This window comes from Dreissena polymorpha, chromosome 14, assembly GCF_020536995.1.
Source record: "Dreissena polymorpha isolate Duluth1 chromosome 14, UMN_Dpol_1.0, whole genome shotgun sequence".
In the NCBI taxonomy this organism is placed as follows: Eukaryota; Metazoa; Mollusca; class Bivalvia; order Myida; family Dreissenidae; genus Dreissena; species Dreissena polymorpha.
Window position 1 is genome coordinate 33422621 of NC_068368.1, and position 18095 is coordinate 33440715.

An 18095-nucleotide genomic window follows, 5' to 3' on the forward strand; every position below is an offset into this window, starting at 1 on the left:
ACAGGCGTTATAGGATTTAAAATTCCGGAACCCTTTGCCAATTTTCAGAAAAGGCTATAATTAGCGTTGTTAAAATGTAAAAACAGTTTATATAATTATTCAGAGATTGTGTCTGTACCTCATAGTGGCTATTAGCCTGTCTTTGTAATATAAGGCATGAGTTTTCATATCAAGGGAATTAATGCGACAAAATAACGTAGGTGTTGTTTACAAACAATCGGTTTTTACTATATACACTGCCAGCTTTGTAAAACTTTAAAACAGCGTCATTTGATGTCAAGCACATTATCTGAACTTATATGACTAAATGGAAGTCGTAAGACTCGAGCACGATGATAAACTTGGACACGTGACAGAATGTACGTGACAGCTAGGTGATTCACCACTCAGCAACGCGTGACCTCGTGATGTCGTGACAGAATTGTAAGAAATCCAGGTAACCGTTGCAGTTTTGGGTTTCATAGCGTGTATATTTATATGAGATCGACATGTGTTGCATTAATTTTTCATACGGATACTCATTTATAATTAAGTTTTTTGATTTGATAATATATTATAATGAACAGAACAGGCTTCAACAGCATATTAATAATCATGAGTTCATGCATGATAGATATAGGATATGCTGGCCAGGTACAGGGCAAAGTGTTGATCTTGATTATATACACGTTTAAGAAAATGCTCAGTAGTCTCAATTCTGATTGGGTTTGTGATGGAGTATACTTTGTATTTTGATATCATTTACATTACCAGACTGAAGTTTGAATCTGTACATTACAATAGTAACTCAGCATGCGCCGAAAGTACACAGAGAATATAAAGGAAATTCCAGGCTTCAAGTACATCCTGAGAGCAGTCATAAAGTCCCAGATTGGTTTGCTGGTCAGTATAGCTCAAGTTATATGAATAAGAGCTTGTATTATTATAATATTATTGTAGCTGAATGTAGCCTACATCTTCTAAGGAAATGTCTTAAAATGCTTGCAGTTTTTCTTCAAAATGAAACTTACCCAAGTCCCAAACAATGATCATTCCCTTATCACATACAAAGAATAATTTACTTATAGATATAAGATAAGCATCAAGTTTTTTTGGGAAAAATACTGATGGGCTAAAGCACATTTTATACTCACACAATCAACCGATTTCCTAATAATTGGATATTCCATGATTTGAGCAGGAAGTTGCAATCACAAAAAGAGAATTATTAAATTCTTAATTTATTGAAGCAAACACAATTATTGGAGTCAACACATTTTTATAACAAAAATTTACAGACAGATACAAAGGAAAAGAATAAGCATTTAAACAATAATTTAGTATTAAATTATTAAATCACGGCTGGTTTAGGAAACCCGCAAAGTTAATCAGTAAATGATGGTGAATGGGTCAAGTTCCCCACGGGTACTACTTCCCCGTACCCCGGGTACATTGAAGTATACTTCACTGTACACTGATTTTCAAATGATACTTTTGGGAACCCCCGTATACTAACAGGTACCCCATGTTTGCTAATAAAAACATTTGTACCCAACATTTTTCAAACCCAATTTTTGTTCATACCCACTTTTTTTTTCCTACCCTAATTTTTTTTATACCCAATTTTTTTTACCATTTTTTTTTTCCTACCGAATTTTTGTTCGTACCCATTTTTTTTCCAAAAAATTTTTGGGTATAAAACAAAAATTGGGAACGAAAAAAAAATTGTTAACGAAACATTTTTGGTACGATTTTTTTTTTATTAGTAAAGATGGGGTACCTGTAAGTATACCAGGGTACCCAAAAGTTTCATTTGAAAATCGGTGTACGGTGAAGTATGCTTCAAAGTACCGGGGTTCGGGTAAGTAGTATCCGTGGGGAACTTGACCCATTCAGTGTGATAGTGTGGTTACCCATTTAGAGTAAAACAACCAAAAGTTGATACTCATTTTGCCCCTTCCCAGACCGACCTTCTTCAAGAGCACGTGCAGGATGAATGCTGCCTGTTGATTGCGAGCCCTGCAGAAGGGTCACATGAGGAGATTGGCACCAGCTCTGGGCAGCAGTTTGTAGAAGACAACAATGTCAGCATGAAATTCCTGGAGTTTTGTCTGAACAGTAAGGAAGTTTTGTAATAGAATAAAAACATAATTATGTTCACTCACATATTCTAAGTTTGCACAGCAATTGCAAAACATCAACATTTGCATTATCTCTTTAGCTCTTCTATTCACCAGATAGTTTGAGCTATACTACTTGCTCAAATGTCAGAGTCTGCATAATGCTCTGGTTAAACCTTTCCCCATCAGAAGTAAAGTGAAAATGGCTATGTGCAAACAGCATAAAACCAGAACAGCCTGTAAGTAACTCGCAGTCTGTTCAGGTTTTATGCTGTTTGCTGCTCATCAGTATCGAAGGGTTGGATATGGTACCTTTTAAAACTTGAATCTAGTAAGAAAGGTCTTTAATTAAATATAACTTTCTAAGGGACTACAAATGGGTAAAAATACATATCTAAGTGGTAAAGGGTTAAAGTGAACATGCAGCATCTTTATTTCACTGTTTCTACTACAGGTATTCAATTTTAACTTCACATATGTTTTCAAGATGATTGAGGTCACTAACCATGTTCCATAACTCTGGTCTGCAATTCAACAGAATGATGCCCCTTTTATGTATTAGGAAAGAATTAAGAATAGTTATGCACCTTTTTGTACTCGGAAAAGTCAGGTTAACATTTACTTGAAACAACGCCACATTTCTGTGTCTGCTACAGATATTGAAATAAAACTTCATAAACATGTTCAGGGTTTTTATAAACAGTTCTGACTGAGACTCATTACTGTTCCTAGACTTTTACTGATTGTGTAGTAAGAAAAGTCAGGTAAAGATTTTCATGCAAGCTGAATTACATTTGGCAGTTTTCATGCAACTAGTAAATATCTTTGTTACTACCACAGATATTTCATAGAAAAATCAAACATGTCTGTGTGACCATCATTTGAGGTCATCAAACAAGGCCAATAACACTTAGCTTCAATTCAGCCTGATTTTCCCTTTATGGTACTATTTATACCTTACGGTTAAATTACTCTAATTATTTGTGACCAACAACTTTTATCTCTAGCTGGCATCCAGATCTAGCACAGGGTTGCATTAGGGTCATTTCGATCAAGGTCAAGGTCACATGGCTTTGCTGAAAATAAAAAAGTTTGCACTGAATAACTTAAGTTATAATGGAGGTTTTGTGCTTGAAATTTGTGCTTAGGTAGGTAACAGGCTATTAAAATGATGCATTGCATTCCGGGGCCAGTGAGATCAAGGTGATGGTAACTAAAAGTAGCGTTTCCGCTTGACAACTAGTAATTTTGTGTGAATGTAGCTTACAAACAGACCTAAAGTGGCATTGCTTTTTGGGCCAGTTTGGTAAAGGTTATTGTTACTTAAAATAAAAGAATTGTTTCTGCTCAATAAGTTGAGAATGAATGGATAGATGTATTGATGGAAATAATAGTTGAAGAATTATGCAAAGTTACGATTTTATCAAAAACATTGTCTTAACTTTTTAAAGATATATTATAGCTTGCAATGTACACTGTTAAGAAAAATGTACACATAATAAGGATTGAATACTAATATCATAGGAAAATCATTATTGATTGATGTGCTGTAAAAAAAAACCGACTAAGTGTGTAATTATGACGAACATTTTCAGTGTTTGTTTTTCACCGTTTTAGGCATGGGGCTGAGTCTCTTTGGATTGTGAAAAAATTGCAGCGTTTTGACTAAAATTGGCAAATCAGTGCTGTTTTTTTGCTAACAAATACATCAAAATTGAGAGCTAAAGTGTTTTCAATATTAAATTTAGTATTTACTAAGGTTCAACGGATAGAGCTGGATGGGAGATGAACTAAATGTTGAGATTAAAAAAAAATTGTTTAACCTTCAATTTGGAATTTTTAGGTCCAATGGATGAAAAATATACAAGTTTTTCCATTTGGAATGGGGCCGTTTACTGGCTCTGATTTTTAACAAAACAACAACAACACTGAAACCATGTTTGAGTAAAGGCGAGTACACATTTTCCAAGTCCAAATTAGACTCTGCTAAGTTTGCATAGGGCTTGTCCTTAAGGTCAAGTTGCGTTGTTTGGAAATGAATATTCCTTTGATATATCTACTACAGATATTAAACTTCAAACAAGTCTTTCTGGTTATTTTATCAGTTTTTTTACAGAAAATGTACAGTACATGAATACAATCGAAAAAATAGTAAAGCATGCTGTCTTTGCACAGATCTTGTATTAAATTATTATGTCAAAATTGAGGTACATGTATGAATAAGCATCAGACAAGAAAATTGAAAGAATTGCACAGTTTCAAAGTAAGTTTCAGGTTGGGGTTCCAAAATAACCTAAACAGAACTTTCCCAGATCCCTTTATATGATGCTGCTGCATAAAATGTTATGCAAATCTCTTTGTGTTGATTTATCCAATTCCTTTACTCTGAATATTAAAAAAAATACTTTCATGTTTGGAGGACTAAGCATATAGGAAATATAACATTTGTTATCACATTTTTATCTCTCTTTATATTGATTATTGAATGTTTCAGGACAACGCTCAACACCATCTCAAGATATTGACACTTCAACTAGTTCCTACCAGAAGAAAGATACAAAGAAGCATAAACAGTCATCACCTGACCTGTATCCTGATTTCTGTCCCTCCCCATCACATCTCCCTGGTAACAAGAGTCACCAAAGGTCAACCGGGGTCAGATCAAACCCCTATTCTAGAGGCCATAGAGGAATTGTCAGATCGATCTTGTCAAGCACCGTGTACTCAGGCCATCTAGCCCATTCCAAAGACAGCAAACATGCAAATAGCAATCTAGAGGACCAACAGGTAGATTATGAAACATCTGTAAGGATAAAAACTGAGCCAATAGATATTGAAGGTTGTCACAACAATCCAGTTGTTATGGAAACAACAAACATTCCTGGAAAGTTTCATTGTAAAAGAAGAAAGCCATTTCAAACCACAAGCAGGTTGAGAACAAGCATGGTGGCATGCTTTGCGGATACAGACCTGTCTCTACCATCTAAATTGCCTTGCTCAACAAATACTAGTCATGGGTCAAGAAATCTCAGGATGGATCCACATCCAGCAAAAGATGGTCAGGCAGTGGCATTGTTGAATGACCAAGCCATGGCTAACTCTTCCAAGGTAAAAGCCCTTTAATCGCAACAGTATTTCAACCATTGTATGCCTTTTATTACGTTTTATTGCAATATTCATTCTCCATATAATGTTGACAATGCATATTACAATAAAATAAAATCCAACATTATTGCTTTGCATTTTATTTTTTCCATCATGGCAGCATGTTATTAAACTTGTGTAAAGAAAGTTTGTTTGATATTCTGTTTCCGGATTGTTCTGAATGCTTTTAGGTCTTTTGGTATGTGAGTCTACCTGCATGACTTACATGTGAGTCTACCTGCATGACTTACATGTGAGTCTACCTGCATGACTTATATGTGAGTCTACCTGCATGACTTACATGTGAGTCTACCTGCATGACTTACATGTGAGTCTACCTGCATGACTTACATGTGAGTCTACCTGCATGACTTACATGTGAGTCTACCTGCATGACTCACATGTGAGTCTACCTGCATGACTTACATGTGAGTCTACCTGCATGACTTACATGTGAGTCTACCTGCATGACTTACATGTGAGTCTACCTACATGACTTACATGTGAGTCTACCTACATGACTTGTCTTACATGTGAGTCTACCTACATGACTTACATGTGAGTCTACCTACATGACTTACATGTGAGTCTACCTACATGACTTACATGTGAGTCTACCTACATGACTTACATGTGAGTCTACCTACATGACTTACATGTGAGTCTACCTACATGACTTACATGTGAGTCTACCTACATGACTTACATGTGAGTCTACCTACATGACTTACATGTGAGTCTACCTACATGACTTACATGTGAGTCTACCTGCATGACTTACATGTGAGTCTACCTGCATGACTTACAGATCAAGTTCAAGTTTGGTGTTGTCCATTAATATTTGGTGAAGTGACAGGCCTTAGACTTGAATTACAGCTTTAGGGACTTTTTTCATGAACACTTTCAGATATTTACCTGATTTTAGTTTGTTAGTCTACCTTTATAACTAACAGTTCAAGTTTCTAGTTTCATTTTGGTCCATTGATTTTTATGCCCCCGGTTCGAATGATCGGGGGAATATTGTTTTTGGCCTGTCTTTCTGTCATTTTGTCCCAAAACTTTGTTAAAGTTTTGCGATAACTTTTGCAATATTGAAGATAGAAACTTTATATTTGGCATGCATGTGTATCTCATGAAGCTGCACATTTTGAGTGGTGAAAGGTCAAGGTCATCCTTCAAGGTCAAAAGTAAAAAATACAATCCAAGGGAAGTAATAAGCTTTTAAAGGGAGATAATTTCTAACCTGCCAAATGATATATTGAAATTTTATTTCAAAGCGGCGCAATAGAGGGCATTGTGTTTCTGACAAACACATCTCTTGTTTTACAAAGTTACAGGCTTTGGACATCACAATTTTCTATAAAAAAAAGCCGATGTAGAGCTTCAAAGTGCCGTAGGGGACATTGTGTTTCACAATCGTAAAAGTCCCTCAAAGTCAAATGATCTTAATGTTCAGATGATGGTAAAGGAAAGAATTTTTGCTGTGATAAGTTTTGGCTGAATGATTGAACTTTGTCAGTTTTTTCACTGTAGAATGTAAGGTATGAAAATAGTATGTTTTCTCTTTAATTGCTTTGCAGCGTTTTGTTAAAATTTCACGGCTGAATGAATTTAATGTGTAGATTATAAATAAAGAAAGGAACTTTGCCTTCATTCAGTATACTTGGAGAATTATGGCCGTTTGTATGCATGTCAGCTGTAAAATTTATAAATGTAGTTTATTTATCTGTGTCCAAACATGTGTAGTGGATGCATTCTAAGAAACATTTCTTGTTCTGTTTGTATACTTTTGATGAATTTGCTTATTTCTTTTAACAGTTCTTTCCCCACTTTCAGTTTACTGAACATTCCAGGTCGGCTGAAGCTGTCAGTGCGAGGCAAGAAATGTCTGGTATCAAACATGCTTGTGATTCTGGTATTTAGTTTTTCATTAAATAGTTAACTTTTTTCCCCACCCCAGATCAAGTGGGAGGCATAAAGCATTGCCTGTTTTTACTTCTTGGTAAATTATGTTCATTTAAAATTTATTCAAACTTCTTTTATTGGGTGATTGACCTCAGATTTTTATAGCTTAAGCTCTTAAGGCAGTGAAAATGATGAATAACATAATCTTTGTAGAATAATGGCCCTTTTTACTTTAGATATTTTATGGCATGTTGGGACTTTAAGGGTGGCTATATTTAAACTTCACAGACCTTAATGCACAGCTCTCTTAAAAGCTTATTTAACAGTTGACCAAGGTTTTGATTTGTTTTGCAACATGTGTTGAAATGGTAACAGCTTACTATCATTTATAATGCTTCCAGCCTTTACAAGTATGCAGTCTGTGACAGTTGAACCTGACTTGCCCGGTGATTTTCATAGCAGCAAAAACCCAGATTTCTCATCAGGGAATCACGAAACTTCCAACAACAAAACAACTTGCCAGTTGCAAGAGAAGGATTTAACAGTCGATCTAACAGTTGGGTCCCCAAGCACCAGTCCTGATGTATCCTGTGTGAAGACTGAGCCCGGGATTTCTGGGCTCGGCTGCAGTTCACCTCCAACTCCATGTTTTGATGCTGCATTCCTTGATAGCCCAGGTGTGTTATAATTGTCATAATGGATGTTTTTGTTATCTTTGGGTAAATATTATGATATGTACACGATAGGCACAGACATTTCTGTAGTCAAAGTACTAAATGTTCTGTTTTCTAACCTATTAAAAACCTAAAAACAAAAGTTGGTCTGAAACTGTAAAATATATTTTTGCATTGTATTTTCTGTATCATTCTTTCATGGATCCTGTTAGATTGGAAATATAATACTAGATTTACAATTATTTTGAAACTTATATAATCTTACTATTTCTTGGCAAAGCTGTGATTATTATGCCCCCCTTCGAAGAAGAGGGGGTATATTGTTTTGCTCATGTCGGTCGGTCAGTCCGTCCGTCGGTCCGTCCACCAGATGGTTTCAGGATGATAACTCAAGAACGCTTACGCCTAGGATCATGAAACTTCATAGGTACATTGATCATGACTCGCAGATGACCCCTATTGATTTTCAGGTCACTAGGTCTAAGATCAAGGTCACGGTGACTCGAACCAGTAAAATTGTTTCCGGATGATAACTCAAGAACGCTTGCGCCTAGAATCATGAAACTTCATAGGTACATTGATCATGACTCGCAGATGACCCCTATTGATTTTCAGGTCACTAGGTCAAAGGTCAAGGTCACAGTGACTCAAACCAGTAAAATGGTTTCTGGATGATAACTCAAGAACGCTTACGCCTAGGATAATGAAACTTCATAGGTACATTGATCATGACTCGCAGATGACCTCTATCTATTTTCAGGTCACTAGGTCAAAGGTCAAGGTCACAGTGACTCTAAATAGTAAAATGGTTTCCGGATAATAACTCAAGAATGCTTACGCCTAGGATCATGAAAATTCATAGGTTCATTGATTATGACTTGCAGATGACCCCTATTAATTTTCAGGTCACTAGATCAAAGGTCAAGGTCAAAGTGACTCGAAACAGAAAAATGGTTTCCTGATGATAACTCAAGAATAATTAGGCCTAGGATAATGAAACTTCATAGGTACATTGATCATGACTGGCAGATGACCCCTATTGATTGTCAGGTCACTAGGTCAAAGGTCAAGGTCACAGTGACAGAAAACGGATTCACACAATGGCTGTCACTACAACTGACAGCTCATATGGGAGGCATGCATGTTTTATAAACAGCCCTTGTTTTATTTTAATCTTGTTGCATAGGGAACTGAAATAATATTACTGCCTGTAAAATCAGATGGCTGCAATAGTTTTGTGTAATATTTTTTTTAGCTTGGCTGTTTTCAGAGAAAACCCCAGGTATTGTCATAGCCAGCTCGTCGTGTCGTGTCCGTCGTCATGTCAGCTGTCTGCGTCGTGCTTAAACCTTAACATTTGTCAAGGTGTTGAACATATGCTCTAAAATCAAAGTGCCTCAACCTAAAACTTTGAAACTTCATATGTAGCTGTCTTTGATGAGTTCTACATGCCACAACCAATTTTGGGTCACTAGCTCAAAGGTCAAGGTCACTGTGACCTCTAAAAAAGATTAAAATAAAATCTGTCAAGCTTTCATTTATTCAAAACTGCACCCGCAGCCTAGTGTGGCACCAATTATGGGGTGCTCTTGTTCCCTTTTGTGGTACTCTGTCTAGATTGCATTAAACATCTATGTGAATTAGCCCACATAACCTCTGTAAATCGGATTATCTGCCTATCCAGGTCAAAGAGTGTCTAGTGATAGCAGATTGTTCGGCGTCGGTGATGAGCCTGTACGGGTGCACCAGTGTGAGTTCTGCTCCAAACCCTTCCCGTCCAAGTGGGAACTCTCCAGGTATAACCTTTAACATTTACCCACTGCTGAGTATTTACTGAACCAAAAATAACATTTTTTCTGAGTGTAAATGTTGATTTTTTGTTGAATGAATAAAAGGGAATCTTCTTCTGAAATTTTGTGTTTTCATTTCAAGTTTGTCTGATGAATATAATGGTCAATTTTGCAAAATCTAATTATTTAGCAATAACAAATACCCTGTAAGTTTTCATTTCTTGAATAGCTGTAACAAGTTGGCCTGTACTGTACATAGTGTATTTTGTTCTGTTTAATAAAGTGCAATCTCGCTATTAAGACCACCTGTGGGACTTTTGAAAAAGTTGTCTTAGTAGCAAGGTGGTCTAAATGCTGAGTTTTCATGAATTTTTATGTCCCCCACTATAGTAGTGGGGGACATATTGTTTTTGCCCTGTCTGTTGGTCTGTTGGTCTGTTTGCGCCAACTTTAACATTTTGCAATAACTTTTGCTATATTGAAGATAGCAACTTCATATTTGGCATGCATGTGTATCTCATGAAGCTGCACATTTTGAGTGGTGAAAGGTCAAGGTCATCCTTCAAGGTCAGAGGTCAAATATATGTGGCCAAAATCGCTCATTTTATGAATACTTTTGAAATATTGAAGATAGCAACTTGATATTTGGCATGCATGCGTATCTCATGGAGCTGCACATTTTGAGTGGTGAAAGGTCAAGGTCAAGGTCATCCTTCAAGGTCAGAGGTCAAATATATGTGGCCCAAATCGCTTATTTTATAAATACTTATGCAATATTGAAGATAGCAACGTGATATTTGGCATGCATGTGCATCTCATGGAGCTGCACATTTTGAGTGGTGAAAGGTCAAGGTCAAGGTCATCCTTCAAGGTCAGAGGTCAAATATATGTGGCCCAAATCACTTATTTTATGAATACTTTTGCAATATTGAAGATAGCAACTTGATATTTGGCATGCATGTGTATCTCATGGAGCTGCACATTTTGAGTGGTGAAAGATCAAGGTCATCCTTCACAAGGTCAAGGTCATCCTTCAAGGTCAAACGTCATATAGGGGGACATTGTGTTTCACAAACACATCTTGTTATAGACAGATAATACACATGGTAAATATTCAATGAACTTTAATCTTTTTGCATGCGATATAACAGAAATCAATCAATACTTTATACTAAGATAGTATTTGAAACTTTTCAAACAATAAAGCAGATAAATGTCCAACTATCAAACGACAGAATGGAGCCAAGCAATAATCTTTCGAAGGGATGGTACCTTTGTAAAAATTAAACCTCCTTTGGTTTTTTTTAAATGCTGAATAAATCTGTTAACTGCTTTTGAGATTTCCTATTGCTTGCATTGATTACATAAATATTTTCGATTAAACATGACTTTAACCTTTTTCGCTTATCTATTTTGAATAACAATATGGCATACAGTTGTTTTTTTATACAACCAGTACAAACAAAACCATCTAAGTAAATATCATCCTAAATGTTAAATGAATTACCGTCTTTTATCTTTAAAGTGTGTACCAAATAATAAACAATTTACCCATCAAAGACTCAATTATATTAGCTAATAATAGATCAAGAATTGTTAAATGAATTACCGTCTTTAATCTTTAAAGTGTGTACCAAATCATAACCAATTTATTCATCAAAGACTCGATTATATTAGCTAATAATCAATCAAGAATGAAGGGTTAAAAAGAAAAACAAGGGCTGAAAATCTAACACTTTACAGTCAATGCAAATACCCTCGTTTTTAATTGGATCACAATAGCTTCTCACACTAACCTAATCAAACCACAACCCCCAATCAAATAAGGTGTGAAAGTTACTGTTCGTTTCGCGGGTGTCAATTTATAGCAATTTTGTTGATTGGTACTGATTAAAGTGGTTGTAATAGCAGTAAGCGTGTTGGTCGGGATTAAGTCAGACAAAAAAATTTGAAGCTACACTTACCCATGAGCCCCACTCAAACAGGGTTTTCATGCATGTGCAAAAAAGCCTGTGAAGTCTGCACAGGCTAATCTGGGACAACATATAACGCTTTAAATGGATTTTTGCTTACAAAAGACTTCATTTAAACTTAGATAAATATTAAATGGGTAAATTATGATTCCTGATTAGCCTGTTGCGGACTACGCAGACTAATCTGGGATGACACGTTACCCACTAGAATTCAGACCCATTTTTCCACAGCGTTGCTCATATGTTAGTGTTATCAGGAGTCAAAGTAGCCATTAGCTACTTATAGTTCTAATTGGTTACTTGCATTTCTGAATATTTTAAAATCAACTCCATGTTTTTTTTAATGGAAATTTATTTCTATTACAGGTAATAGACCACCCTTCCCTTTTCTGTCTCATCTTTTTCAAATATTCCCCACCTTTTATGTACACTTCATTTGATCTGATAAATTTTTTCCAGACACAGACGGACCCATACAGGTGAGAAGCCCTATACCTGCCACGTGTGCCAGAAACCATTCTCAGACAAGAGCAACATGATACAGCATCTCAAGGGCGTCCACTTGAAGGTCAAATACAGGCCTGATAGGCCCTTTGTACGCAATGCCAGCTGGGGTCAGCAGATACCTGTGTTTGACGATAACGGTGATGTCGTGCTGGAGAATATGGAGGACCAGAATTCCAATGATGAGGATTTAGACGCACACAAAGCGCTTTTAGATTTGTCGGTTTCCATGGCAACTGCTGACGTGAAACCCCACGGACTTGTGGGTTCGAGTGGGAAGAGGTACGGGGCGTCCAAGAGGAAGTGTAAGAAGGGACTGTTTGTAGCAAATGCTGAGGAACGTGAAGTTAATAATTCGGTGGACAATTATGGTACCTAGCATAATCGTAGTGTCAGGGCTCCTAATGGTTCAGATTTTCGTTTGTCGCCATAACTTACTACATTTTTTATTAAGACTTTTCTCCTTTTATTGATTTAATGTGTTTAATTGATGAACATTTTGTAGCTCAATACATTGCATTGTTTTAGCAAATTGTCCCCTAATACCAAATGGATAAAGTTTCAAATGGCAGAATGAATCTAGAGATTAATATTAAATAGGGTTTTGGAATTGTTTTCATATTTTTACAAATATTTAGCATGCTTTATGATTTTATATCTTAGTGTTATGTTTTCAAACAGCTGCTGAGTGTTAAGTTATTTGAATCTGATCTGCTTTGTTTGTGATATTATTTGAGTGATGTTTTGCCAAGAATGATATTTGCTGTTAGTTGTTTTGCCAGGGTTTGTCTCAAATACAGCTCTATATGTTTTTTCTTTCGTTTCATCTTGGAGAAAATGCCAAATTAAAATAATATTGTGGTTCCTTTAAACTGTTGATACAGATAGGAGCTTGAAACATACTTTTAATGTAATGCAAACAACTTTTTCCTTACTCATTTGACTTTTTTAGCTTATTTTTTTAACTTACATGTATGCTCAATGTAGTTTAGGTACGGATATTTCATCTAAATTCAAAAATAACTTTTTGTTGACACTTGTAATTTACAATCAAATGTTGACCTGTGTCTGTATTCATCGAATCTTTAACGGATGTCCTCAGAATACAGAGGAAATTCTCACAACTTCTGTTCATTTTAAACTTACATGCTATTCATCCATTCAGGTGACACAATTATTTTTTTTATTTCTGCACAATCAGTCCTTATTTATTGTGTCTATTAAATATTCCTGTGTCCTGGGTGGGGAACAGGCCCAGTTTTCTGAGTTTTTTGAGCTTCAGTAAGAGGGGTACATATTTGCACCAAGTCTGAGTTAATATTTAATAATTTTAAGGAATGCTTTAAAAATGTAAGTTACTGATATCATGTATTAAAAAGTGTGTTTACCTAAATCCAAACTCTTTGATGAATGAATTCAGGGGGTTACAGTACCCTTCAAGAGTTCTTGGCCATATCTTGTCAAGTTCGCATGGCATTAAAGTTACGATTGCATTTTTAATAATAGATATTGATACTATTCTCTTATCTTGATTTAAAATTGTGCAATAATGTTAATGTATTGTACAATCAATGATTGTTAAAAAAAATGGCATCCAGAAATTTCAGATAGGCTAGAAATAATGGAGTTATATGCTAAATAATGGAGTTTGTGTCTGCACTGGAAGCTTAATACTAAATGCCTTTATACTTTGTACATTCCAAACTATATATTTGTGATAAGGAAAAAGAAGGCATTTTGTACGATTGTATTATTTGTCTACTATTACTATTTCACTTGAAACCAAGCATGTTGCCCATTAACAGAATTTACAAACATATCTTGATGTGTCTGGTAACACTAATTGACATTTAGATTATCTGGTTCCTATCCCATATATATACAAATAAGATTGTATGCAATAAGAAATTAAAAGTATTTTATCAATACAGTAAACTGATTGTGTATGCATTCAGAATGAAGTTATGCAATTTGTGTAAATGTCAGTAACTTCATGCGATTACCATGTGACATGTTAATATCATACTTTAATTAAAACTGTTTTGAGCCTGCATGCTTTGTTTGGTAACTGTTTAGTTAAATTCATGAGACATGGCAGGATCACAAAAAAACAAAGTGTTAACATTCGAGTCATCAATTAATGTATTGATGGTTTTTATGTCCCCCACTATAGTAGTGGGGGACATATTGTTTTTGCCCTGTCTGTCTGTCTGTCTGTTGGTCTGTTGGTCTGTCTGTTGGTCTGTTGGTCTGTTTGCGCCAACTTTAACATTTTGCAATAACTTTTGCTATATTGAAGATAGCAACTTCATATTTGGCATGCATGTGTATCTTATGAAGCTGCACATTTTGAGTGGTGAAAGGTCAAGGTCAAGGTCATCCTTCAAGGTCAGAGGTCAAATATATGTGGCCAAAATCGCTCATTTTATGATTACTTTTGCAATATTGAAGATAGCAACTTGATATTTGGCATGCATGTGTATCTTATGGAGCTGCATATTTTGAGTGTTGAAAGGTCAAGGTCATCCTTCAAGGTCAGAGGTCAAATATATGTGGCCAAAATCGCTTATTTTATGAATACTTTTGCAATATTGAAGATAGCAACTTGATATTTGGCATGCATGTGTATCTCATGGAGCTGCACATTTTGAGTGGTGAAAGGTCAAGGTCATCCTTCAAGGTCAGAGGTCAAATATATGTGGCCCAAATCGCTTATTTTATGAATACTTTTGCAATATTGAAGATAGCAACTTGATATTTGGCATGCATGTGTATATTATGGAGCTGCAAGCAACTTGATATTTGGCATGCATGTGTATATTATGGAGCTGCACATTTTGAGTGGTGAACGGTCAAGGTCATCCTTCACAAGGTCAAGGTCATCCTTCACAAGGTCAAGGTCATATATAGGGGGACATTGTGTTTCACAAACACATCTTGTTTGTATTGTATTATTTAATTTAGGGCTTTCAAAGAAGAAATAGGATGAGTTTTCTCATGAAGTACAGAAAGTGTCATTTTGTATATTACATCTGAAAGTATCATATTTTAAATTACAACCAAGATTTCTAAGTCAAGTTCGAAAATATGTACTTTTCTTTTTATATGATAGTATTATGACATTTGTGTCTAAATGGAGTGAGTATTGTGCTAACTTTTGCATTTTGTTTGTTAAATTAAGATTTATTGGAATGTCCTATTTTCTTGTTTCAAGAAAGGTTTTAAAGATATGAAAGTCATGAAATCAAGGATTTTAGTGTAGTTATTCCCATTTTGTAACTAAACAGATCTTGCTTTAATTTCTCAAAGTCTACAAGAATAATAAACATACATATTGAAGTTCAGAGTACTATAAGATAGGAAAAAGTCCGGCTTCCAGTACCTGACAACAATGCTCATGTTATTGTTGATTATCTTGGTAAGTTAATAATACATGCTGTAGCAACATGTTGTGAGATATTGTGAGGAAAAATTAAGTAAATTACAAATGTAATATTTCTTTCTCTAAGTTTGCCTGTGTAAATACATGTAATGTGTTTAAGAGAGGCATTCACAGATTTTCAAGTTTAAAAAAGCTTTGTTTTTCAAGCAAAAAGCAACAATATTTGGAATAGTCTAAAATAATTAAAAACAAGGAAAAGAAGTTTACTGAAAAATGCCTTTAAAAGGTCCTTTGGGAGTAAAATTGAACGCAATATCCAGAAGGCCATGCATACAAGAAAACTGTGATGTTTTTAAAAAAAATTTGTTCATGGGTCCTGTTCACAGTTTGATAAATTGTCAACATTGATTTTTTTTTTCAGATTTGCAAATTTGTGTTGTAGTTATGTTTTTGCAAGAAAATAATAATACTGATCATCAATAATGCTATAAAATATCAATCTACGCATCTTTTGACAATGTAGTTATATTTTGTGACATTGCAAGGATTGCTTATATAATGTATAGAAGCAATTGTAGACTATAGAAGCATGGATGGCTGAGTCGTTTAAGCGCTAGACTTTTACTCCAAGGGTCAGTGGTTCGAGCCCAAGAGTGAATTACTTTTTTTTCTTTCTTTATTTTATTCTTGTTTTATACTGGAGCTCATTAGTTAAAATGTTTACGATAATCAATGTAAAGCATTTGATGACAAACTTGCAAACATGCCAAAATCTGTGATCAAGTCCCTGTAAAAAATTAATTTAACTCAAAAGATTAACAAACGCTTAATGAATTTGTCAATTTGGACTGGTTATATCCTTGAGGGAAAATACATTTAGTATATTACCTATAGTCATCTATGTTTTTGTTCCTATGCAATTTATACTTAAAAACACTCAAGATCAGACTGCTTAGGCAATTCTGCTAAATCTTGGCAGATCCAGTAGCGGCACATAACAAAGCTTTCTCTGGTTTTGGATATCTTACGCTGACGGAATATTTTGTTACTACTTTAATGCATTCAGGATGTTATTAAAGGAAATATTTCATTATTGCTCTTAACCTTTCATGATTGTGTAATACGAAATACAAATAATTAGTTAATGTTTCTAAATAGCTGAATGTTATATAAAACAAAGTAATTGCTTATTATTGGTAAATCAAATTTCTTTTTTAATTGTTCCTGTTTTTTGTTGGTATTTCTGTTATGTTATAAGTATATTAAATACAGTAAACATGTCTTTTTCTATACATTTGATTTTTGATTTATTGAACGATATTGTATTTTGTTGATAAGTGACATTTATTTTGTGATGCAGACAAAAAATAAACGGTTCTAAATTATGTACTTTATGTCCAGTTTATACTGGGGGACATATTGTTTTTGCCCTGTCTGTTTGTTTGTTGGTTTCTTGCGTCAAACTTAAACATTGGCAATAACTTTTGCAATATTAAAGTTAGCAACTTGATATTTGGCATGCACGTGTATCTTATGAGGCTGCATATTTTGAGTGGTGAAAGGTCAAGGTAATCCTTCAAGGTCAAAGGTTAAATGTACGGAGGGGAGACATAGCGTTTCACAAACACATATTGTTTTTTATGCCCCAGGTAGGATGGCATATAGCATTTGATCGGTCTGTCTGTCCATAACTTTAAAATTGGCCATACTTTTTGCAATATTGAAGATAGCAACTTGATATTTGGCATGCATGTGTATCTCATGGAGCTGCACATTTTGAGTGGTGAAAGGCCAATGTCATCCTTCAAGGTCAAAGATCAAAAAAACAAATCCAAGGGAAGTAACAGGCTTTAAAGGGAGATAATTTCTATTTATCAATTGACAGGTACAGATCTTTTTTACAAGGGAAGTAATATTTTTTAAAGGGATATACCGTAATCAGAACAAAAATAAATAAATCAAAGCGGCGCAGTAGGGGGCATTGTGTTTCTGACAAACACATCTCTTGTTTAAATAGTTTATGTTGATTTTATTGATTGCATACCCCAAAGCATTGAATGCATACACCATAAATGTCTTAGATATCATCCATGACTCTAATTAATTCTTTGTGCCTGTAGATTGTCGCAACATTTTTTTTTGAAGTAAGTATTTTTTTAAAGTAATGAACCGATCGACACATAAAATAACAAAAATCAAGTAAGTGCAAAATGTGCATTTATGGCAGGTCTGTGTACATTTTGAATTCCTGGCTAAGTAAAAATATAAACTGAATCTGATTGTCTACATTGTGTCAAAACTGATTGTGAAAGTAATTAAATCCTCCAACCCTCTTTAAAAAGTTTGAACTGATTAGAAATATTTTTTTGTTATGTGTGGTCTTAATTTACTTAAATTTAGTTCAAAACAAAAACAAAAGGTGTTTATAACGAATTTATGTTAAAGTTGTCTTTATTGGTGTGGTTAAATAAAAAATAAATAAAGACTAGCAGTTGTTTGTCGTTAATGATTCTTTATTGCAATTTCTAAAAATTGCTATTAAATAGTTCTAACATATTATTATGCCCCCCTTCGAAGAAGAGGGGGTATATTGCTTTGCTCATGTCGGTCGGTCGGTAGGTTGG

General features: G+C 34.8%; 1 protein-coding gene across 10 annotated transcripts; it reads left to right on the forward strand.

Annotated features, from left to right (window-relative positions):
- Window positions 1-161: 161 nt before the first annotated feature.
- Window positions 162-17959, forward strand: LOC127858234 (protein krueppel-like). 10 transcript variants are annotated; one of them, XR_008038822.1, is made up of 9 exons: window positions 162-436; window positions 784-882; window positions 1944-2097; window positions 4594-5207; window positions 7080-7158; window positions 7550-7825; window positions 9507-9618; window positions 12045-14756; window positions 14947-17959. XR_008038822.1 is itself a non-coding variant. In XM_052395217.1 (8 exons), exons 2-8 carry the CDS (start codon window positions 793-795, stop codon window positions 12466-12468), a joined length of 1749 nt encoding a protein of 582 aa, XP_052251177.1. In that variant the 5' UTR covers window positions 162-436; window positions 754-792; the 3' UTR covers window positions 12469-17959. The 10 variants fall into 10 exon arrangements, 4 of the variants coding, with proteins under 4 accessions (XP_052251177.1, XP_052251176.1, XP_052251178.1 ...); XR_008038825.1 differs by having other exon boundaries at window positions 12045-14623; window positions 17053-17959; XR_008038820.1 differs by having other exon boundaries at window positions 12045-14458; window positions 14605-17959.
- The last annotated feature ends 136 nt before the right edge of the window (window positions 17960-18095 follow it).